Source organism: Elephas maximus, chromosome 13 (assembly GCF_024166365.1).
Source record: "Elephas maximus indicus isolate mEleMax1 chromosome 13, mEleMax1 primary haplotype, whole genome shotgun sequence".
Classification (NCBI taxonomy): Eukaryota; Metazoa; Chordata; class Mammalia; order Proboscidea; family Elephantidae; genus Elephas; species Elephas maximus.
In genome coordinates, this window is record NC_064831.1 from 82,300,205 (window position 1) to 82,324,099 (window position 23,895).

Consider the following 23,895-nt stretch of genomic DNA (forward strand, 5'->3'; position numbering starts at 1 on the left):
CATGTGTTACAGAGTAGAGCTGCTTCATAGCGTTTTCTTGGCTGTAATCTTTACGGAAGCAGATCGCCAGGCCTCTCTTCCACACTGCTGATGGATGGGTTCAAACTGCCAGTCTTTCAGTTAGTAGCCAAGTCAAATCATTTGTGCCACCTAGCAGTGGTGTAATAATTTCCAGTTAACTTGCAGATATGGCCTTTGATGATACCAATGTCTGATAAGTGCTCACTGATGTATAGGTGGCTGTTGTTATCTTTATCCTAGTCATCTTGACTTCATGGTCATAAATTGGCTAGTGCCAACAGAAAGAGGAGCTCATGTTTATTGAGAGCCAACCCTTGCCCAGTGCCATAAACACATGATCCCTGGTAGTACTCCCTACAGCTCTCTTACCCCAGCCGTATAGGGTAAGAATTAGTATTCCCTCTTTATAGATCAGAAGACTAAGGCTCAGCAAAACTAAGCATCCCAGGGTCACACAGCTAGTGAGAAAAGCCTCCAGGAGCCAATGCCTGGGTCTGTCTGGCTCAGAACCAATGCTCTGGCCACCAGACTGACGATCACCAAAGTAAGAACACAGAGCCAGCTGTTGGAGAGGTCTTTCTGAAGCCAACAGGGCATCTACTGTCGGGAACCCCCCTCGAAGGGTTCTAAAGTTTGAGAGAAACAAGGAAAGAGATGGAGGTGAGAGCCTCTGCAAAACTGTACTTGTGGACACAGGAATCTAAACTCAGAAAAACTACTTTCACTTTAATGATTAAACATTGGAGACCTTTCAAAAACACTCTTCCTTCCTTCTTCAGCCTTAGCCACATCAGCACAAGTTTTCTAGTCACTCGTTGTTGTTAGTTGTCATCTAGTGGATTCCGACTCACGGCGACCCCACATATGCCAAGGAGAACTGCTCCGTAGGGTTTTCCAGGCTGTGACTTTTTGGAAGCAGATAGTCAGGCCTGTCTTCCAAGGCGCCTCGGGGTGATTCGAACAGCCAACCTTTCAGCTAGTGGTCGAGCACTCAACTGTTTGTGCCACCCAGCCACTCATTGCCCTCTGTCATATTCAGAGGCAGAACCGACCCCAGCCCTCTTGCTGCTGCTCCCTGTTCCCGAAGTTTCCAGCAGAACCCCCAAGACTAGAAGAACTTGACCTTGTGAAAGTTGAGAAAGAATGCTGCAAATACTCAGAACACAGTGCTGCTTCCTTTATAGGCTCAAGCTCAGCTGCAACATCAAAGGAGTGATGTTTCCAAACTCTCTCACCTTTTGTACCATCCGGCCCAAGTCTAAAGAGAAACGAGCAGGGACTTTACAGCCCCACCGTGTCTACCATGGCCTGTAAATAATCCCAGGGACCAAGCTGGACTCTAGGTGCTTTTTAAATGAAGTCACAGCTCTATTTTGAAAGCGTGGCATTGGCTCAAAAACCTCGCTCCAATAAGGAGATGTTTGACTCAGTGTGTGGTGAATATCTGTGGCTGGATGAATAACAAAGCGGTCCAGAATGCTGGGGGAGAAAACACAACATCATGACGCTGGGTGGTTTTCTCTGGCATGAAGCCACCTCTTCAATAACGGTGCACAGTGACACTGAGAGCCCGAGAACACCAGCTCTGTCATGGCAGTTTACATGGGCTGAGGATAAGTTAATGACTGGGCTATTTCGTATTTGTCCCCATAGAAGAAACACCCACTTGGGGTGTTGGTATGGACATGTAGATCGATATGCTGCTCAGAGAGATTGGGCCATCAAAGAGGTCCTTGAGGCTTGGAGTCTGGTCCTTGGGGTTCCCAAACCAAACCAAACCAAACCCTTTGCCATCGAGCCAGTTCTGACTCAAGGCAATTCCACCATGTGGTGCAGAGTATAATTGTGCTCCATAGGGTTTTCTTGGCTGTAATGTTTATAGAAGCAGATTGCCAGGCCTTTCTTCCGTAGTGCCACTGGGTGGGTTCCAATCACCAGTGTTAAACCTAAAAAAAAAATTGCCATCAAGTCAATTCTGACTCCTAGTGACCCTATAGGACAGAGTAGAACTGCCCCAAAGAGTTTCCATGGAGCGCCTGGTGGATTTGAACTGCTGACCTTTGGGTTAGTAGCCAAGCTCTTAACGACTTGCACCACCCAGGGAGCTCTCCCTTGGGGTTACATGGAGGGAGAAGCAGCACTTGATTGACATGAACCTCTGCTCTTGTCTACTCGACCCAAAAGTGGATGCTGTTAGATAAGCCTAAGAAATAAATAGGAAAACCAGAAAAGACCGATCTCTTTTTTCCTCTTGGCTCTTCTTCCCTCCTCCCCCTTTAGGCACAGAGTACCAAGACATTGAGACTGAGAAAACCTGCCCCGAGTCACACTCACCTTCAGAAGACTCCTTTGTGAGAAGCTGAGGGCCTGGGCCCCTCCTCTTCCTGCAGAGAACAGCCCACCACCGTCCACAGACCCCGATGGCCTGACTTAGCGTGCTCTGCCCTGCCCAGGAAACCAAGGGTCTCCCATGAGGATTAACGGCCAGTGTATGGTCCTCTGAGGCCCAACCCAAGGCCTGTGATGAGAACTTCCCAGGTGACTTGTGGTCAGGAGTCCTCCAAACAACCCTCAGAGCAGACATTTTTTCCTGGGACGTTAAAGAGCCATGCCGACCTGATGCACAAATTCCCTCCTGCCCACCCCTCCTTTGGCTTCTTTGGGGGTGAGGGGTGGCTTGATGACATGCTTTAGAAAACCCCCTCTCTGGAATGCTTCTGTGACCCAGGGTTCTGACAGCTGTTCTGAAATCAGCCAAGACTGGATTTTAATAATAAAAATCACACTTTTCCACTGAATGGAGGAAAAAAAGCACATACTCAATAGATTTTTGAGTGTGGTATTCTGTATTTTTGCAGCTTATATTTTCCAGATGAGCAGTTTAGAAATATGTGATATAAAGTACATCCTGTAAGTTTGCTGAAAATTATATTAAAAGCACTATTTTAATTCTTCCTCTGTCTTGTGCTGTAATCTCGCCTATTGTTCTTGTGTCGTCTTGGAGAATGATCCTAGAGGGACCTTCAGGGCCATGCTTCTGGCCGTGTGCATTCTATATGTATGGGCTTTGAGATGTTAGAGCTCAGGTTTTGGGGCCAAGACAGACCTGGGTTCAAATCCTTACCCTAGCATGTACTACCAGTGTGACTATGATCGAGTGATCTGACTTCTCGGAGCCCCAATTTTGTCATCTGTAAAATGGGAATATTAACACCTGCTTTATAGAGTCATGCTAAGATTTAAATGAGTTCATATAGGAAGGTGCTGAGCACAGTGCCTAGCACAGAAGGGGCACCTAATCGAGGTGATTGTTCATTGCTACCCCAACCCCCGGCTGGAATTAAACGCTCATAAGTCACTGATAACTCATTGTTGTCGAGTTGATTCTGACTCATAGCAACCCTATAGGACAGAGTAGAACTGCCCCATCATGGGTTTCCAAGGCTCTAAATCTTTACAGAAGCAGACTGCCACATTTTTCTCCCACGGAGTGGCTAGTGAGTTCGAACCTCCATCCTTTCAGTTAATAGCTGAGCACTTAACCATTGATCCAACGAGACCACATTTAATGGCCCTGGACTGTCACTTGTCTTCCTTTCTGATCCTCCCACAGTCTGTAAACCCTTGTAGAGCAGGGAATGGCATCATCTCATTCACCATGATGTCCCCACTGCCTGCCATGGGGAATGACAGTTGATAGCAGCTCAACATGCAATTGTTGAATGAACGAATGATGAACAAAGAGCCTCACACCCATCAGCTTGTGGGCCTTTGAGTTTAGTCCCACTCCTCAGCTGGAGCACTAGCACTTGTCTCTCCTCTAGGTGGATGGATCCACCCAGAAGCCTCAGTCTGTGGATGGAGCTTCAGTAGCCTGTCCTACTTTTGCCAGGCCTCCTCCTAATTGACCAGCTTCTAGTCCACATCCTTAGTTCACTGGCTGGACTCCTACCACATATGGACAGGCTGCTCAGGCTAATACCTACCACTGGAATAGCTCCACTTCCTCCTTACAAAAAAAAAAAAAAAAAAAAACCAAACCCATTGCCGTCAAATTCATTCCGCCTCATAACAACCCCTATAGGACAGAGTAGAACTGCCCCATAGGGTTTTCAAGGAGTGGCTGGCGGATTTGAACTGCTAACCTTTTGGTTAGCAGCCAAGCTCTTAACCAGTGCGCTGCCAGGGCTCCGTGCCTTACAGTAAGACATAGCATGTCTTATTCGAAGTCTAGAGATTCATCCGTTTATGAGAGATCTGTTCACTCATGTCCAGCCAACTCAGGGAAAATACACGGCTTAAATTAACCGCCAAAGGCATCTCTCCCCAGCGTCCTACTGGCTATCACAAATCCTTGAACCACGTACACATTCTGCCCATCTTGATCCAGATCTAAGTCTGACCAGACTGGAGATCCAGGAACTGATCCTTATCCAAATCCTGTCTGTGCTTGCTCATTCTTTGGGTGAAAGACCTAGGATGGCCCCACTCCCCTTATGGCACCAACCCTGGTAACTGAACCACTTTCTTCGTATCCCTATACAGACTAGGTTTTGCTCTCTGCAGCCCCATCATGTGTTGCAGCTGAGCTCCCTTGACATCCAAGCTTTCCAAACCAATAGTACTTGAAGACTCTGCCCCCACCAGCCAGCCCTGAGTTGCCTTTTTCACTCTGGGATCTGAGTCTGAAAAGAGTGTGCTGGGGCAAGTTACTTTCTCTAAGGCCTCATAACCTGGACTGTTGATGCCTTGGGGACTCTTTTTCAGTTTGGCCTTGTTACTTATGTGATCGTTTACTTTTTGCAAAGCAACATGATTTATTCTCTCTGGCATAAAAGTCCCAAGAAAATGCAATTTCATCATTTTCGGTCCTGAAGTGAAAAAATGCTGAAGCAGCTCAAAAAGGGGTTAGCAGTTCCTCCCTGGAGCTGGGATTCATTGGCTCTGGAAATTCAGTTGGAGGCAAACAAGGAAAGCAGGGAAGGGTTATTGCTTAAGTCACCACCGCTTCTAGTCCAGCGTTTCACATTTGTTTTCCATCCACACCCCAGTTTTTTCTCCGTCGTGAACTTTTCCTGCATAAATGTGGTAAAGTTATGGAAAAGTCACTCATCCATTAATTTATCTTAACCTCACAAAGATGTATTCTTATCTGAAGTCAAGAGTTTATCCTTCTGTATTTAAGCAGATCTGTGAGAGATCTGGAAATCCTGGTGGTGTAGTGGTTAAGAGCTACGACTGCTAATCAAGAGGTTGGTAGTTCGAATCCACCAGGCACTCCTTGGAAACCATATGGGCCAGTTCTACTCTGTCGTGTAGGGTCTCTATGAGTCAGAATCAACTTGACGGCAACAGGTTTTGTTTTGGTATGAGAGATCTAAGGAGCTCTGATGGCGCAATGGTTAAACGCTCAGCCGTTAACCGAAAGGTCAGCAGTTGGAACCCACCATCAGCTCTGTGGGAGAAAAGACCTGGTGATCCGCTTCTGTAAAGATTACAGCCTAGGAAACTATGGGGTAGTTCTACTCTTTCACATTTGGTCACCGTGAGTCGGAATCGATTCGACGGCACACAACAACAACAACATGACACATCTAGGTCCCTAAGTGGTGCAAATGGTTTTGTGCTCAACTTACTAACCTACCCACCCAGCGGCACTACGGCTTGGCCATCTGCTTCTGAAAGATTACAAGCCAAGAAAATCCTGCAGAGCAGTCCTACTCTATAACACATGGGGTTGCCATGAGTCAATCAACTCGACAGCAATGAATTTGGTTTGTCTGTTTGTTTTTTATGAGATATCTGGAGTCCTTGGCTGGTGCAAATTGTTAACTCACTAGGCTGCTAACCTAAAGGCTGGAGGTCTAAGTCCACCTAAAGACACTTCAGAAGAAAGGCCCAGAAATCTACTTTTGAAAAATCAGCCAGTGGTTCACAAAAGTTCAATCCACAATCATCATGATGGCACAGGACTGGGAAACATTTTGTTCTGTTGTGCATAGGGTCACCCTAAGTCAAGGGCCAACTCAATGGCACCTAACAACAACATGAGAAATCTTCCTACGTGTTCATCCAACTCAAGGAAAGTAGGGGACTTAGATTAAATCCCAAATGCTATCTCTTCCCAAAGTTCTATCAGCTATTATGGGTCACCAGGACCTTCAACCACACACACATTCAACCCATCACCCAGATCCAAAAACCCAACTTGACCTCTTTCTTAATCTTTGTGAAAGGTTAGTCATGCACCCAATCGTTTGGTCCAACCCAGATGAAAGCCACTCTTTCTGTGGTGTTGAATGTGGACTCAGAATGACTAGCACCTCCATTTTATAAAGAGCTACCACTTCTTTTTCACTAAAGGCTTTGCTCCTTACAGAACTGCTGTAGAACTGCCTCCCTAGCTCTGCAGAGAAATGTCCGTAATCAACGCACAGGGCAGAGACTGGCTTGCTTTACAGAAAGCGCTTAAAAAGTGTCTTAACCTTCCTGAGTTCTAGTGTTCCCAGCTATGAAATGTGTGAACATGTATTTATTGGATCCCCAAGGGAGGCCTTTTCAGATCTTTGAGTGTTTCAATGGGCAATCTGCTTCTCTCTTCCTAATAAGGAAATTAAGGGGTGAAATGAAGAAGGCAATTAAAACAGGAAAACAAAGGCGGGGTGACAAGTGCACACGTTTGTTGGAATAGCAATACAGAAAACAGCCTCAGGGACTCCAATACAATACGACTGAAGCCACCGGTCTTCTTTGAAGGGGAGACCTTTTCCTATGAGGCTTCCTGGCATTACATGTCAACAAGAATGTTGACAATGCGCATGTGCTACAGAACCATCTTCCCAATGAAATGGGAAAGGCAAGCCTTCTATCCCCAGGCTTTATACCTCCGGCTTAACAGTTGGCTCCTTTCTTACCCCAGATGCTTAACGTGCCCCATTCCTATCCTTCAGTTTTTCAGGGGAGTTTCTCTGTATTGAGGCAATTATATATTCATAGTAAAAGCAGTGTTCAATATAAGGTAAAAAGAGAAAATAACCTCCCCAAACTGGCAGTTCCTTCTGTTGTTTCTAAAATAACTGTTGCCTAGCGCTTCGAGCTGTATGCCAATGATGAGGCATTATAATACAATGCTAGAAAAGAAGACTTTCATCTTGAACATTGAAGATCAGATTTTAATTAAACTGCAGTTGTGCCTAGGAAATGATCCTTCAAGGATCAGATCATCATCAATCATTTCTTCAGTATCAGCAGATCAAATCTGACAAAAACAAGTTACTACAGAGGAGATTTTCAGAACTCAGAACCCCATGCTGGGGTGACCCAGTATACCAAGTGCCGTGGAGTCGATTCCAACTCTTGGAGACCCCGTGTGTGTCAGAGTAGAACAGTGCTCTAGAGGGTTGTCAATGGTTGTGACCTCTCAGAAGAGATTGTCAGGCCTTTCGTCTGAGGTGCCTCTGGGTAGGTTTGAACCACCAACCTTTTGGTTAGTAGTTGAGCACTTAACCATTCGTGCCACCCAGGCACTCTTGTCTTCCCATGGTCCCAGTAAATATGATCCCTGGAGAAGTACATGAAGGACTCTGCACCATCCTCAGCGCACAGTAGGTGTGTCACAACAGGAAACAATAGGAGAGGTAGGATGGTTTAGTGGAAAGAGTGGGTAACTGCATCTCAACTAAGCTGCTCACTAGCCTTGTCAGGTTATGCAAGTCAGGCCACCTCTGACCCTCAGTCTTTATGTGGCTATAAAATGGGAAGATTACTGCCTGCTTTGCAGAGACATTGCAAGAAGTACAGCCGAGCATCAGTCCCTGGTGGGGCTCAAAAAGTAATGAGTTTCATTGTGAAGTCTCATCTTTGGCAGTAAACATAAACCAGCCTCTGTTTTCCAATATTTGCTACCACAGTTCTCTTTGGAAACCTTCATTCCTGCTGTGGAGTTACTCTCTTAATGACTTCTCAGTCAATTCCTTAATTTTTGAGTCATTTTTTATTTATTATATCAGCTCCACTTCACTTATTAAAACCCAGTTCTGACCATGTGAGAACTTTGGTCTCATATTCCATTCAAAGCACACACCCCAGCCCGATTGGGCAGCTGGACCTGTGGCTCCAGGAGCCTGGAGTAGAGGGGAAGCCTGGTCTGCTGTCTCCCACCCTTCCTCTTCCCTGCCAGGACTCCTCTCCTGAGGGAGGTGCGGAAGCTGAGAAAAGTGCTGTTTTCTTACCAGACTGCTGATAGCTGAGCTTGCTGCCATCACCCACCAGTCATCGTGGCTGATCTAGCCCCTTCTGTAAGGTCCTGGTGTGGAGACAGGCCAGACCCAGTAAACCCAGTTGAAGAAAGATTCGACCCCAAAGGAGCTCTCTTCGACTATGGGGCTCCCTCTCAGAAGGCAGCTTCATTTTCTGGCAGACACTCAGTTGCCAGCCATAGACTTCATTCACCTGTAGTAAACACATGTTTCCCCACACTTGGTGAACCCCCATCTTCATCTTCCTCCTGGCCTGAGTTTTGGATATGAGCAGAGCCATTCTTCCCCAAGACTGTCCTTGCCTCCGCACACTGCTCCCCACCCCTGCTGTACCACAGCCCATCTGTCCAGTGTACTTTCCGTATCTCTCCTCGTCTCATAGCAACTGGATGACAGCCAGCCCATGGGTCGGAAGGACATCCAACCGGTGTGCAGCAGTCAGCCTCCCCTTATCAACAAACCCCCAAACTTTACAAGCAATTGCTTTGGGAGCCCCTTTCCTTGATTTTGGGGAAGGAAACTAGTCAACGCCTCTCCATGAGCATCATCACTCACCCCCAAAAAGGTGGCCTCTCATCCCCTTCTTCAGCCTTTTGTATATGTAGGGGTTTGGGGAACAGTGGGGTTGGTGGTGCCAGTTTTGCTGAGAAGGGAAAAACCAAGATCATCTCTCCCAGTATGTCACACCACATTATCCTAATATCAAAGAAGGAGGGCCAGCCAGCAGGGGGCAGCAGTGATAGGCCACGTTTCCTCAAGGGGAGGCTGGAGACCTCCCGGACTTCTCAGAATGAGCAATTACCTCGTGCCTGAGTTCTCAGGTATCTTCTAGCTTTCAGGTAGTTCATTATTTGTAGGTTTCAGACTTAATCAAAGATATTGATCCAGGGCCTGGTATGGAGCTCTCTATCCTATGGGGCCCTGTGGAGAGATCAAAGGAAGCCCTGTAGTTCACAGCCTGGATTAAGCAACATAAGTCACCATATAGTCAAAAGACCTCCAAGATACACTCTATACTCAAGTGCACTTATTGAGTGACAGAGACAGGAGAGTGATGGGAATTCAGAGAGGAGAGAAAGCCCTAACAACTGGAGTGGGCAGATGAAGCATTCTCAAGGAGGGGGCGTGTGCAATGGTCTCAAAGAGAAAATCTCTTAACTAGGCTTCAGGTAGGATGCTTTGTCCTGCCCAGAGGAATGGGCTTTTGAAAGGAGGTGAGACAGTGATTGCAGAAGTAAAATCTCTATGAAAACACCCTAGGCTAACGATCACAACCTACCAAACAGTGGACCAAATGCTTTACAAATGCTGCCTCACTTAATGCTTGCAAACACCCTCATTTCACACTTAGCCTATTGACACAGGTTTGAATCTGGGTTCTGCTACTCGCCGTCTATATGACTGTGGCTTCCTCTTCAAAAAGGTGAAGGTGATTGTAGGGGCTTTTGAGGAGTCGGTGGGAACATATATGTAAAACACTAGCACCTAGAAAATGTTCAAGAAAAAGAAGGGCCCCTCCTCTACTCAAGTTCATAGGAAACCCATTCTCTTACATTTCCAGGTCATCTGGCAGAGGGTTAAATTTCTAACAGAGCTAACTTGCATGGGTAAATAATTATAACAGCAATTATCTCCCTGAGGGCAATTATTCGCCATCTCCATTTGCACCCACAGAAATTACATGCATAAGAAGCAGAGTCACCCATTGGCAGATCAACATAATTAAATTGGAAGAATGACATCCAATGGCTGATTGGATTAATAAAAGAAATTTATTCCCCAGAGGTATTTCACAAATGATTTTCCAAGCTGGATCATATTTTTTAAAAGCTTGTACTCTGAATTTAAATTATGTATTAATACCTTCCCTGAAATCAGCATGCATGCAACCCTCATAAACACCATATACCTCTGAAAAGCTGTGGCTTTGACGGTTTTATAAACCACACGTGCACGTGCACAGACACACACACAGACATACACACACATTCTTTTGATCTTTGTATAAAAGTAGGTATATAAAAATAAATAATATTTTGTAGTAAAAACAATTCAGTAAATATTTTGACTGGATAATATGCCTCCTGGTTTGAAAATTCGATTTTAAAAAGTGGGCAAAGACTGTGATATAATTTGGTCACTCTTTACAAACCTAAATAACTTCTGTCCTTCAATTCTCCAAGTACGTAATGGTCATATGCAGATTTGGCTCAAAAAAGAAAAAAAAAGCTTAAAAAAATAATTAATTCCTCATGAATTCCACAACAAAGTAGCAATTATTAGTGGGATCCAAATTTATGGACCCTGAATGATGAAGCACTTTCATTTTCTTTTGGGTGGTATTCAATACTCTAGTTGTTCTTCTAGCTATGAGCACAGGTCTAAGTTTTCATTTTCCGAATCTTTGTCGACTGTTTACCACTCCAAAAGGCTCAAGATAATTGGTATCTGTTATTTACATGAATTTTTAATCCAGCTCTTCAGCTGTGAGTTTCGGTAGCAGTCTATATTGGCGTACCTCTTAGGTGCTTGAAATACTTCTGTGAGGAAGAGATAAGAAAGGCATAAAACTTTATTTTACCACCAGAAAGATCCAGAAGAGGAAAGGTGTCTTTCCCAATAGTGCTTACTTCACTTTTGTCACAGAAGAAAATAGAACCATCTGGTTATTGAGTCCTAAGATGGCCAACAGAGAGGGCCACAACTTGTTTGTTACTGGCCTGGAAGAGCATTTTAATCACTTCCACGTTTTCACACATGAAAATATAATTTTATACAAAGGTATGCAGAAATAAAAATGGGGACATTCAATATCCACTGTGCAGACATTTGAAGATGCACTCCGAGTGTAGACCAAGGTTAGCTTTGAGAATTTCAAGCTGCACTGAAATGTGCACTCATACCAAACCATGTTCGTTAATTAGCTAACTCAATAACACCAAAGCTGAAGTACAAACAAATTGCTACCATCTTCAACTCTTTGGAAGATCATTTAATGATTTTTCTAAATATTTACCAGAAAATGAAACATTCGGTATTAGAAAGATTCTTGTATCGTCTTCTTCTTTTGTTTTTTCTTCTTTTTTTTAATATAAGACCATCTTGCCTAAAGACTAGTGTAAGTAGATGGCTCATCTTGCCCATCAGACCATCGGTGGTGGTGTTAGTTTCCATCACGTCAACCCCCGACTCCATGCCATCTCCATGATCAGCTGCAGGTCAGACAGTTGTGATCCATAGGGGTTTCGCTGGCTGATTTTTGGAAGTAGATCATCAGGCCTTTCTTCCTAGTCGGTCTTAGTTTGGAAGATTTGCTGAAACCTGTTCGGCCGCATAATAATTCACAAGCCCTCAGTGACAGATGGGTGGTAGCTGCGCTTAAGGAGCACTGGCCAGGAATCGAATTCTGACCTCCAGCGTGGGAGGTGAGAATTCTACCGCTGAACCACCATCGCAGCCAGTAGACCATCAGTAGTTGCGTGTATAAATCAGTAATGTGGTGAGTTGCTATTCACCACTTCTCAGCCTACGTAGGCTCAGATTCATGGTCATCCCCTTATTCGTACAACTCTGCACAACTTCTGTCTGGTGAATACTGGTTGTAGAAACATGGTCCTGTTGTGTGGGAAAAAATGGTCCATGTTGTTAGCTTACAAACTTCTAAAAAGCAAATGCAAAGTAATAGCTACAGAAAGGACCAAACTCAGTCCAGTTCGTTTATAAAGTTTTTTATATTTTGTACTTACGTAATAGCAATCATGATAAGGGCAATAATAATGATGCTTTCTCATTTATGCTAGCACACCTAACCTATAGAAATGCCTAAGAATAACCTTAACAGGATAACCTTGCGTTATCTGTAAGACAAAAACTGAAACCATCCTGAAGGACAAAGGTAATAACTTGAAAATTGGAGAGCATCATCATATTCCTAAATTGGAAGACTAAATACGAGAAAGATGCCATTTATCCCCAAATGAATTTATAATTTCAATGCAACCCCCAATAAGCCCCAACAGGAGTTTCTGGGGAAATTCACCAGCTGATGGCCAAAAGTTATACGGAAGTAAGTATTCAAGAATTAAAAAAAAAAAAAAAAAAGTTGCCGTCAAGTCGATTCCGACTCATAGTGACCCTATAGGACAGAGTAGAACTGCTCCATAGAGTTTCCAAGGAGCGCCTGGTAGATAACGAACTGCCAGCCTTTTGGTTAGCAGCCAAATTCTTAACCACTTTGCCACCAGGGTTTCCAAGAATAGCCATAGTAATTCTTAAAATAAAAATAAAAGAGAACAAAAATCAAAACATGCTAACAAGGCTCTACTACTTAAAAAGACATGGCATTCACACTAGTCCAGAAAAATAGATCAAAGACTTGGAATAGTGGCCATAAGTAGACATGTATGTGGGGACTTAGAACCTATTAAAGGCATTTCAAATGATTGAGAAAACATTGGACTATTCAATTAGTGATTTGGGGAGACAATTTGGAAACAAACACATTTGATTCTTTACGCTTCAGTGTTGAAAAGCATAAATCCTATATGGTTCACATGACCAAAAGTATTTTTAAAACTGTAAAGATTTAGGAAAAATAGTAAAATACAATTACAGCCTTGAGATTTTCTAAAAAAGACCCAAAATACAAAAATTCATGAATAAAAAGATTGGTAAATTTGTCTGTTTCAAAGTTAAAATGGTTGTACACTCCAAAACAGCATACACAAAATCAGATGAGAAAAGACTTTGAAATATATGTAAATGACAGAGAGCTACTGTAAGAATATATAAAGAGCTCCTACAAATCAACAAGAAAAAGAGAAACAACCAGAACTGTTGCATCCCACAACACATGGGGCTGCCATTTCCGTCTTCATCTCTGCAAATTCAATAAAAAGCTAAGTAAATAACATGAATGGGCAGTTCACAAAAGAGGAAATACAAATGTACTATAAATGTTCACACTCACTAGTAATCAAGAAAATACAAATTAAAAAAAATTGGAGACCATTTTCACTTATCACTTTGGTAAAAATTTTAGTTTGATAATATCTCATGTCAGTTAGTGTGTGGGGTAACTGGGACGTTCATAGACTGCTAGAGGAAGTGTAAATTGATGTAGTCATTCTAGAAGACAATTTGGTAATGTCTATTAAATTTTTTAAGGCTCATATATTATGATCCAGAAATTACGTTTCTCAGGATCTACCCTAAGTAAAGTGGAGGGGACAGCAGGAGAAGAGTACCTTGCATGACAGGATTTGAGTCTTCATGGATCCTGGATGATCAGGGATTCAGTTCCCGGCCATCCTCCAAACCTTTCCTTATCATGGCCTGCAAATAGAGTACAGCTGGCCACGTAGCTCTATTTCGTTCCAGCCAACACCCCTGTTATAAGTCCACTACCTCCCTTGGTCTAAATCCCACCCGTCCTTCAATATCCAGCTCAAATATTATAGAGAAACATGATGTTCTCTAGGACTGGATTTTTCTTTTTTTTAAACCAGTGACTCAATACCTTGTTCACATAAAAGTCCCCATGTTATGTTTTACCTATCCCAGTTATCCCCAGGATGATCGATTGAAGCATCTTTCAAACCTAGGTTGGTCCCGCCACTGGGACCCTATGGGAAGAAGTTGAGCTGGGAAAGTCTTAAATGCTCCAGCAAGCTCAGTAGTGAGACAGTCAAGATTCTACTGACTCCGTTTTCTGCCCCACTGCCCATTCACCAGGAAGAATAACTTCCTACTCGTATCCCACAATCCATTGATATCAAGGTGCTTCTACTCTTTGTATTTATCAGGTTTAAGTCCCTATGTTATAGTTCCCTTATTGAGTATAGATTCCTTACAGTCAAGATCTATGACTTGTTTAATTCTCTAACTCCAACAGTTTTTAAGATAACATCTATCCATATAAAAGTACATTAAATACTTTTTAACACATTAAGTGGCTTTTTTTGTCTAGTAGCCTAAAATGGTAGATAATATGGCCAGGGCTAGGGACTGACATCTAGACTCATCCTAATCATGCCCATCTTCCATGATTAGTTGGGTCTAAGAACACGGGGAGGAAGAACAAAACCGAAAGTATCTTCTTATTCTTCATCTCCATTTCGCCAGTTATATCTGGACTTAAAATCCTTTATGCCTATATAGGACTTTAGAGTTCCCAAGATTTCATACAATCGATTGTGATCTTTCTTGCTTTTCCGATAAACCAGAGAAATAGTGAGAGCTCCAGGGGTTAAGTGGCTTACTCAAGATAGCTTTGCTGAAAAATCACAGAGCCAGGATTAAAAGCTTGAGGTGCCTTCCCCCAAGATTTGAGTGTTTTACTCTCCATCACACTGTTTTTGTCTTTGCAGCAAATCAGGAGTCAACTTCAGATCTGAGTGGAAATGAAACAAGAACAGAATCCAGTCTATGCTTGGGGCTACCAAGATTTCATTCTCAAGTAGATTTCATAGCCCTTAGGGTAATGGTGGACATCGCATGACCTCTCAGTCCACCCTCCCAGCAGACAACTGTGGCTTACCCACCTAGCTAGAGAGGAATCTTCGTGCCTGGGAGGACTGTGGCAGGCAGAGTCTGGGGGGCCTTTGGGGTTATCAGTTTTCTCTGAGTTTTGGAATGGGGAATACATGCGTCTCAGCAAACTGAAACAAACAGGCGTCTGCTGTTTAAATCATCAACTCTAGCTACAACCCAGGGCACTCCTCCAAACTCCCTGTAGTTCAAGGGCATCCTGAACACTTCAGGTTGGGACACCATGAGTCCTCCTGCCTCGTGGTCCAGTTCGGCTGGTACCCATTTCTAAGGTCTGCCGTTTAGTATAGACTGAATTATGTATACATTCCCTCTGAATACTTCCAGTGAAAAATCTACAGAATAGATCATTCTTCTTCCAGAAAGTAAGGTCAAAGGTCTCTCCTATGATGCTGACCTGGCCCATTTATACGAATTGAGGTCATCTTACCTCTGAGCCTGGAAAACTGTACACTTCTCTCCTCCAAAGGCCCTGTTGGATACTGGGCAGCATGGAGGGGTGGAGGTCACTTTACCTAATGTTGTCGTTAGTTGCCTTCAAGTTGGCTCTGGCTCATGGCAACCTTATGTATAACAGGAAGAAACATCGCCTTGTCTTGTGACATCTTCATGGTCTTCGATGTGTTGTGGCTATTATATCAATCCATCTTATTGAGAATTTCCCTCATTTTCACTGACCCTTTATGTTACCAAACAGGATGTCCTTTTCTAGGGATTGGTCTTTCCTGATGAAGTGTCAAAGTAAGCAAGATGAAGTTTCACCATCCTCTCTTCTAAGGAGCATTCCAGTTTTATTTCTTATGAAACTGATTTGTCCCTTTTTCTGGCAGTCCACGGTATATTCAATGTTTTCCAGCAAAACCACAATTCAAATGCATTCATTCTTCTTCTGTCTTCCTTTCCTAATTGTCCAGCTTTCCCATGCATATGAGGCGATTGAAAAGACCAAGGTTTGGATCAGGCAGACCCTAACCCTACTGTATTTTAACTTTTCTGAGAAGAGACATGGGCTTCTTTCTCCTAAAGCCCCTCAAGGCAGACCCATTGCTCCTGAATTGCCCCTCTGAGAGACACACGAAACCACAGCCCTACCTAAAAAAGAAGCCAAAACATTCACCAGAGCAAACCAGGTGCATCCTGAGGTCTGAGGCTGTTTCCACAAATTAAGCAGGATGATTTCTCATTATACCAGATGGCATGGCTGAATGACCTCCAGTGCAGGGAGGCACTGTTGTTTTCCCTCGGTTCTCCTGCTCTACCCGAAACATGCAAGTTATCCCAGAGGCCAGCTGAAAAATAAAAAACAGCAGCTGTTACTTACTGAGTCCCTATTATGGGACAGTCACTCTTCTAGGTGTTTCATATTTATCACCACAATTTTAGAAGGTAGCTATTATTTCTATTTTTCAGGAAACAGATGCTCTGAGAGGTATGTTACATACTCGAAGTCCCACCTGGGAATGGGTAGAGCTTGGCTCCAAGCCCAAGCCTCTGACTCCTGTCTCCACTAGAGGCACTGGCCTCTCCTTTTCTAGTCTGGGTTGGAAGAATGACCTCTCTGGATGGTGCTGATGGGAATAGTGGAAACTGAGAATCAAAGTTGTTTAGGCTCAACAGTCTCTTCAAGGCAATCTAGGATTCTACTATCAGACACCTTAAAATTCTTCCAGCCTCTACCCATTACCCAATTCCAGAACTGCTTCCACATTTTAGGTATCTGTTAGAGCCGCACCCCATTCCTCGTACCAAATTTTGTCTTAGTTATCTAGTGCTGCTCTAACAGAAATACCACAAATGGGTGGCTTTAACAAACAGAAATTTATTTTCTCACAGTTTAGGAGTCTAAAGTCTGAATTCAGGGTGCCAGCTCTAGGGGAAGGCTCTCTCTCTCTGTCAGCTCTGAAGGAAGATCCATGTTTCTTCTGAGCTTCTGTACCTGGGCAATCTTCATGTGGCTTGGCGTCCCTCTTCCTCCATTTCTGCTTCCCTTGATTGCTTATTTAGTGTCTTTTATATCTCAAAAGAGATTGACTCAAAATACATCTGACACTAATCCTGCTTCATTAACATAACAAAGAAAATCCATTCCCAAATGAAATTATAACCACAGGCATAGAGGATAGGATTTACAACACATATTTTTGAGGGACATAATCCAACCCATAACAGGCTCTTGGAAAACTTTATATTTGCATATGGGTGAGACAACCCACCTCTCTGAGAGTCTGTTAACATCACCCACACCAGCCATCATGTCACCGTCTGTAGACTCTGCTAGGCATAGAATCTCCTGTTAGTCCCTGGTTGCCCATTTCATAAAGTGATTCAGGCTTCATAGTGGTTATAACATCTGATGCAGCTGCTAGAGGAGAAGGAAAATCCCTTCTTTGATTCCCACCCAGAGTTTCATGAAACCTGCTCGCTTACATTCTCTATCAAAGTGTCAGAAATGGTGATGGTGGTAAGGGCAGCATGGAGACTAGGAGGTGTCAGAAAAATGCCACTAATCAAACATGACCACCTTCAGGGAAATTCTAGCTCAGAGGCTGGTGACATAATTCTCTGGACTTAGCCAGCCCAGCCCTGTTTGTGTGCGTGTGTGTAGTTGTGTGTGTGTGTGTAGTTTTTTTTGTGTGTGTGTGTGTGTCAGGGGAGGAAGAAAAGGTCATTGTTCCCATCTTCTCAGCAGGAGAGTAGCTGCAAAGGCCACAGCACTACCCAATAGAACTTCTTGTATGACGGAAATGCTATATACTGGGCTATTCAATATGGCTGCCACTAGCCACATGTAACTATGAGCTCTTGAAATGTGGCTGGTGCAACTGAATTTTTTACTTAATTTGGTTTTAATAAATTTAAATAGTCACATGTGTCTAGTGGCTACTATATTGGGCAGCACAGACCAAGAACATCACTCTACACCCCACTTGAAGATGAAGAACCTGGGAGCTATGACCTTCTCCTCCTGCAGAGGCTCCAAGTCAAAGGGCTGGAAAGTGTCCCTGGGCAAGTACTAGTCTGGATTCTTCAAAAAAAATTGCAACCATGATCCCTTTCTCTTCTGAAAAAACACATTTGATGCAAGATTTGGAGACTGGAATAAGGTCACCACGGCATCCCTATATCCCCATCATTGGGACTCTCCAGAGATGACTTTACCTCAACCATTTCTAATCTACTCCACTCCATGGTATGCTGGCCTCAGGTGGAGCCTACAGAGCTTGCCAACCACCACTCCCCCTCTACTCCAACTGAGAAGGAAGACACAGAAAACACCTGCACGTGGATTATCCCCTAACATACCTGGGCTTCCATCATTATGTTCCCCTACCCTGGGAGAATGGGCAGACATCAGGGCACCTTCTCAGAACACACACTAGAGTTTACCTCTGTGTCCTCTGACTCTCACATCTTCTTCCTCCATTTTATGGGATTTTAATGTAATTTTTTTTGAGTTGGGGGAGGGTCTGCTTCTGACCAGTCACCACCCATCAAGGCCTTGGATTTTGATACTTAAATGCCCAAGTTTTTAAACTCTTTTCTCTGCTTTTCTGCTTTACCAATCCTATACTGAGGCAATAGGTCAATGGATGTCTCAAAGGCTAATCTGAGTAGAAAAAGACTAAAATCAAAAACCCAAACCCACTGCCGTCGAGTCGATTCCGACTCATAGTGACCTTATAGGACAGAGTAGAACTGCCCCATAGAGTTTCCAAGGAGTGCCTGGTGGATTTGAACTGCCAACCTCTTGGTTAGCAGCCGTAGTACTTAACCACTAAGCCAACAGCATTTCCAAAAAAGACTAAAGGTTTAAAAAAAAAAAAGTTAACTACAAATTCAAGTGTATTGGTCAATACTGCAAAATATGTCATGCCTCCACAGGCATGGAGAAGGGCACCCAAAGATCAGTTGGCAGTGAAACAAAAGATCCTCCTTCTCCCATTCCAGCTGTCTCACGGCTGAAAAAATATCCATTCACCTGTTCTTAAAATATATATATATATATTCCCTTTTGTTATTTTGCAATGCCAAGGATCTGGCCTTGCGTTTGATCTGATTTGCAGGCTGGAGTCTGGCCGTTTTGTTTTACTAAGGACTTACCTAGGGTGGCAGTCAACTGATACTCACTACAATTCAATGTGAATGTTGATGTGGAGGGCTTCATTGCCAATGGATCATCTGATTCCCTCTGCTCAGTTCTCCTTACTACCATCTCCTCAAGAAGAAAGGAATCATGCTGAGTGTATGAGCTTTGGGGGTGAAACCAACATCCAAGATTTCAGTGACATCCCCCTCCCTTCCATGCCAGGGGAAAATAAGCCCCCGCTGGCTTCTGAGGACCATTTCTCTTTCTAAAGGCAGCCACATCCTATGGAAATTCAAAGACACCTTCATGGCTGAAGGCACTGTAAATTCTGCAAGTTCCATTTCCTCCACCAGAGAAGGAGCAATTAGCATCCCCTGCGTGACAGTCAGAATCAACTCGACAGCAGTGGGTTTGGTTTTTGGTTTTTGGGTGACCTTTCAATGTCTAGTCATAGAAGGTCATTTAGACTAGAACCAGTAGAAATGATAGATGCAGGTAGGCCTAGAAGCAAGAGTCAAGCAGTGTAACATTGAGGAATATATATTTTCCAACCCTTTCCTTGGTGTATAGCTTATTATAGAGGAAAAGCCATAATGAAACCAGGAAATCAAGAATATAATTCAGCATCCATTTGAGTTTCTGGACTGGAGTTGTGTTCAAGCATTGTGTGTCTAACAGGAAGACTGAGGTCAAAAACACAGTCAACTATAGCATGAAGCACAAGTATGGCAAAGCCTTTAAAATGGGGAGATAGGATGGTATCATCTTTAATATACTTTTTACCCATGGGATTCAGTAAGAGGTACAATGGGGCCTCAAACAATATAAGCATCTTTAACCTTCCTGCATTGTCATTTTCTCTGTAACTTTTTAGTTAAAGTTTTACAAGATCTATAAATTCTTTGTAAAGTGGGGAGATTATTTTTGATTTCTCAATGAAAAGAGAAGATACAAGGGATGTCAATTCTGATTCCATGATGGTGCCACATTCTCAGTGTGAAGGAGGGGAAGAAGATGGGACAGTGTCCCATGGAGCAATATTTGATTCCATACAATGCAAACAATGGAAATTTCTAACTACCATCATTAGATAGGTTCCTGCTATCAAGTCAACTCTTACTCATGACGAGTCCATGTAAAACAGAATGAAATGTTGCCTGGTCTTGCATCATCCTCACTTTGCCAGCATGTTCCAGTCCAGTGTTGCAGCTACTGTGCCAGTCTGTCTCACTGAAAGTCTCCTTTGCCTTTGCTGGCCCTCTGCTTCACCACACATTACCTCCTTCCCCAGTGGTCTATCCCTCCTGATGACATGGCCAAATCAAGAGAGTCAGACAGCATTCTATTGTGATCCATAAAGTTTTCATTGGCTAATTTTGAGAAGCAGATCTCCAGGCCTAGTCTGGAGACTCCACTGAAACCTGTCTACCAAGGGTGACTCTGCTGGTGTTTGAAATGCTGAGGCATAGCTTCCAGTATCACAGCAACATGCAAGACACCACAATATGACAAACTGACAGATGAGTGGTGGACCCATTGGGGAAAGAGAAGAATGACTATGTCATGGAGTGCCTTCTCTATGTCATACTTTGCCTTAAGCTTTTCACTTATCTTTTCGCATTTATTCTTCACAACAGCCTATGAAGACACCTATGTGATAGAATTATGCTTTTGAAATATTAATGAATTTTTCTTTTGGCAGTTGCTTTTCTCCCTTGGCCCTCCTCTCCTTTCAGTCAGGTAAGGCCATTTTGTGTTAGTTGTTTAGGGGGAGGATGTCACAATAGAGATCAGAGAAAAGAGCTATTCCAAAACCCAAGATCTTTGGCAATTGTCGTAGATTGAATTGTGTCCCAAAATATGTGTTAGAATCCTGACCCCAAAACCTGTAGATGTAATCCTGTTTGGAAATAGGATTTTTTTTTTGGTTGTGTTGATCAGATCGTACCAGAGTAGGGTGGGTTCTAAATCTGATCACTTCTGAGTTACAAAAAGGGAAGGTTAGACACAGAGGTACATACACGCACAGGGGAAGAGAGAGGCCGTGTAAGGATTATCTACAAGCCAAGGAATCAAGAAACACCTGGGACTATCTACAAGGAAGGAATCAACATGGCCGAGACCCCGATTTGGACTTTTATTTTCCAGAACTGTGAGAAAATAAATTTCTGTTCTTTAAAGCCACTCTGGTGGCGCAATGGTTAAGCACTCAGCTGCTAACCAGAAGGTTGGCTTTTCAAACCCACCAGCTGCTCCTTGGGACAATGATGTGGCAGTCTGTTTCTATAAAGATTATAGCCTTGGAAACCCTATGAGGCAGGGCTCTCTGTCCTATAGGTTCACTATGAGTAGAATCAACTAGATGGCAATGGCTTTGGTTTTTTTCTTTTTTTTTAAGCTACCCACTCATGGTATTTCTGTTATGGAAGCACTAGGAAACTAAGACAACAATGGAAGTCACTCAAGCTTGAGAGTTGGATAGTAATAGAAGTCATTGACCTCTAACTCAAAGCCATCTACAAACTAGAAAAATGTTCTTCAGGCTGGGAGAAAAAGGAGTCAGAGAAGAAGTAATAGGAAATAACCTAGACCCTTAAGGGCCCTGAGAAAGTGGCCCCATGCCCTGCTCCCTGGGCTGAGCCTGAACAGGTAGAAAAATCCCAGATACATTGCTGGGTTGTGAAAGCAAGACCTTTTGTCTTCAATGCTGGGTAGACAAGCAGGACCGCAGTGCCTTCCCAGAGGACTGCTCACAAGATGTACTGTGCAGAGGTGTGCTGGCCAACGGGCTAGAACTGATTACTAGATTTTCAAGAATTTTGTGAGCTAATGGCTAAATCCTTGCCAGTCACCGTCAAGTCAACTCCGACTCATGGTAACCCCATGTGTGTCAGAGTAGAACTGTACTCCATTAAGGTTTTCAATGGCTGATTTTTCCAAGGCACCTCTGTGTGGACTCAAACCTCTAACCTTTGGTTAGCAGCTGAGCATGTTAACAATTTGCACCACCCAGGGACTCTGTTAAATCATTAGTAGCTTGAAGTTGGCCATAATGGGATTATTTACACCCTGGTGACTGGCAAACACTACAAATCAGGGCTTCTTCATCTCCATCCTCACCACAGAGCTGTTTGCCAGGCCTTTCTTCTGAGGAGTCTCTGGGTAGGTTCCAATCACCAAGCTTTTGGTTAGTAGCCCAACGCTTAACCGTTTGTGCCACTAAGGGACTTCTTGAATGAATACATAGGGAGAATAAACACAGTGAGTCAGTGACTAAGAGAGGGAAACTTGGCCATGGACCCCTGTGGGAGGAAGGAGCATATTCCGTAGGATCCAATCAGTGGGCTTCAAGGAGATCTGGGTGGGGCCTGTGCATGACTGGGGCCAGCTCTCCATAAGCCTGGAAGACAGTGGCTAAATGGCATTATGATGAAAGGAAAATAGTGTCCTTGCTAATGTCACAAAGGAATAACTCACTGGAAGAGCCAGAAACGGGAACTCAATTATCCCCTGTGCTGCCTTCTTGAATGGCCTCCCTCCCTTCTCAAGGAGCTCAGTGCTCCCAATCAATGCCAGGACAAACGAATCCACAGAGCTCAATACTCCCAACCAATGCCAGGACAAAGGAATTCACAGAGCTCACCTGGGGGAATCTTCTGGGGAATCTTCTTCAACTAAGCAAGTGGAACTCCCCAGGGGAATCCTCTCCAAACAACTGCATCATGCCTGCACAGGACAGGCTCCCCAGGGGAGCAGGAGGCTGATTCCCACCAATGTGGTAGCCATCTGCTGCTTTTTTACTCCTGCATCCAGGGCCTGGCTGAGCCCCCCTGAAAACCAGGCTCCCTGAACTGCAGAGGGAGGCTTCAGTATGAGACCCTTCTAACTAGACTAAAGTCCCCTGGCTATGCTGGTCATTAAAAATATTTCTGGAAGGCAAGCTGGCATCACTGTGCTCAGAGCCCAGCCAGCAACCCAGTGAGGCTGTGAAGACCAACAGACAGTGTGGGCTGTCCATGATACCTTCACCAGGGTGTGAAACCCACAGCAGATCAGGGAGCATAGCAATGACCTGACCCCTGCCCCCCACCTGTCTGGTCACCAATCAGGGACTAAAGTGTTCCCAGCACCTCAAACTGCCTCCAAGCTGCATGAGGAGAAGGTAAGGCCCCTTTTGCAATTCCACTCACATTTCCCCTTCTTCATTCTAACTGTTGGGCTTAAACTTTGGCCACACGGATGTTTTGGCGTCTGTCCTAAACAAAGATGCAGAGAAAGGGACCGGGCAATACCACTTGAGAAAGGCACGTGAATTTTTTGTTTCTTTCTTATACTTCTCAAACATGTCCCTACCACAACATCTTGCAAAAGAGACGGTTATTTAAAATGTTTTTCCAGTTAGCAGAACTTGAGGGAAACATTAGAAAAGACACTTCAGCCAACAATGTCAATACCCTCACAATTGCTTTCACTACCTTAGTGCTGAAGAGGATCTATGAAAATTGAAGGAAGCAGCATGTTGCAGCAGAGCGTTTCTCAAAGCGTAGGGTGTAGGTCGCTAATGGTGCATAAGATGGGGTTAGGTCCAGCATGACTCAGATAGAATGATTAAATACCATTGACTACTTACTTTGGCTATTAGTTAATCACACTGGTCGTTGAACATGTGAAACACAGATATGTTATTAAATAACACTGAACCATACAGTAAGACAGCTATTCCATTTTCAAGCGTCTTTCACTTCAACTGCTTATGTAAAAGAGAAAGTGTCTGGTGCTGGTGTGCCTTTAACACTTCTCAAATACTTGATAATCTCCTCCTTTTAAATGAAGAAGCTGTCTTAGAATCAGAACCTTTGAAGGCAACATTAGCTAGAAAAAATTAATTAGGATTGTTGAGCTTATTTGTTTTTATGACAACCTTACAATCTTGGCAAGAGATACAGGTTTTTGGTTTCCAGTGGTGATTAAAATTTCGTT

The 23,895-nt window shown here is 43.7% G+C and overlaps 1 protein-coding gene across 2 annotated transcripts in view; it reads left to right on the forward strand.

Annotated features, from left to right (window-relative positions):
* The window catches only part of SLCO3A1 (solute carrier organic anion transporter family member 3A1), a 350,108-nt gene extending 347,133 nt beyond the window's left edge, over positions 1 to 2,975 (forward strand). Inside the window, exon 12 of one of the 2 annotated variants that reach the window (XR_007519927.1) lies at positions 2,302 to 2,376. Coding sequence is in view for 1 of the 2 variants with exons in the window: in XM_049906091.1 (XP_049762048.1) it covers positions 2,302 to 2,384 (83 nt within the window). In the remaining variant the exon portion in view is untranslated. Of the gene's footprint in view, positions 1 to 2,301 lie in introns of both variants that reach the window. The other variant, XM_049906091.1, reaches the window with a different exon arrangement.
* Positions 2,976 to 23,895: the final 20,920 nt, after the last annotated feature.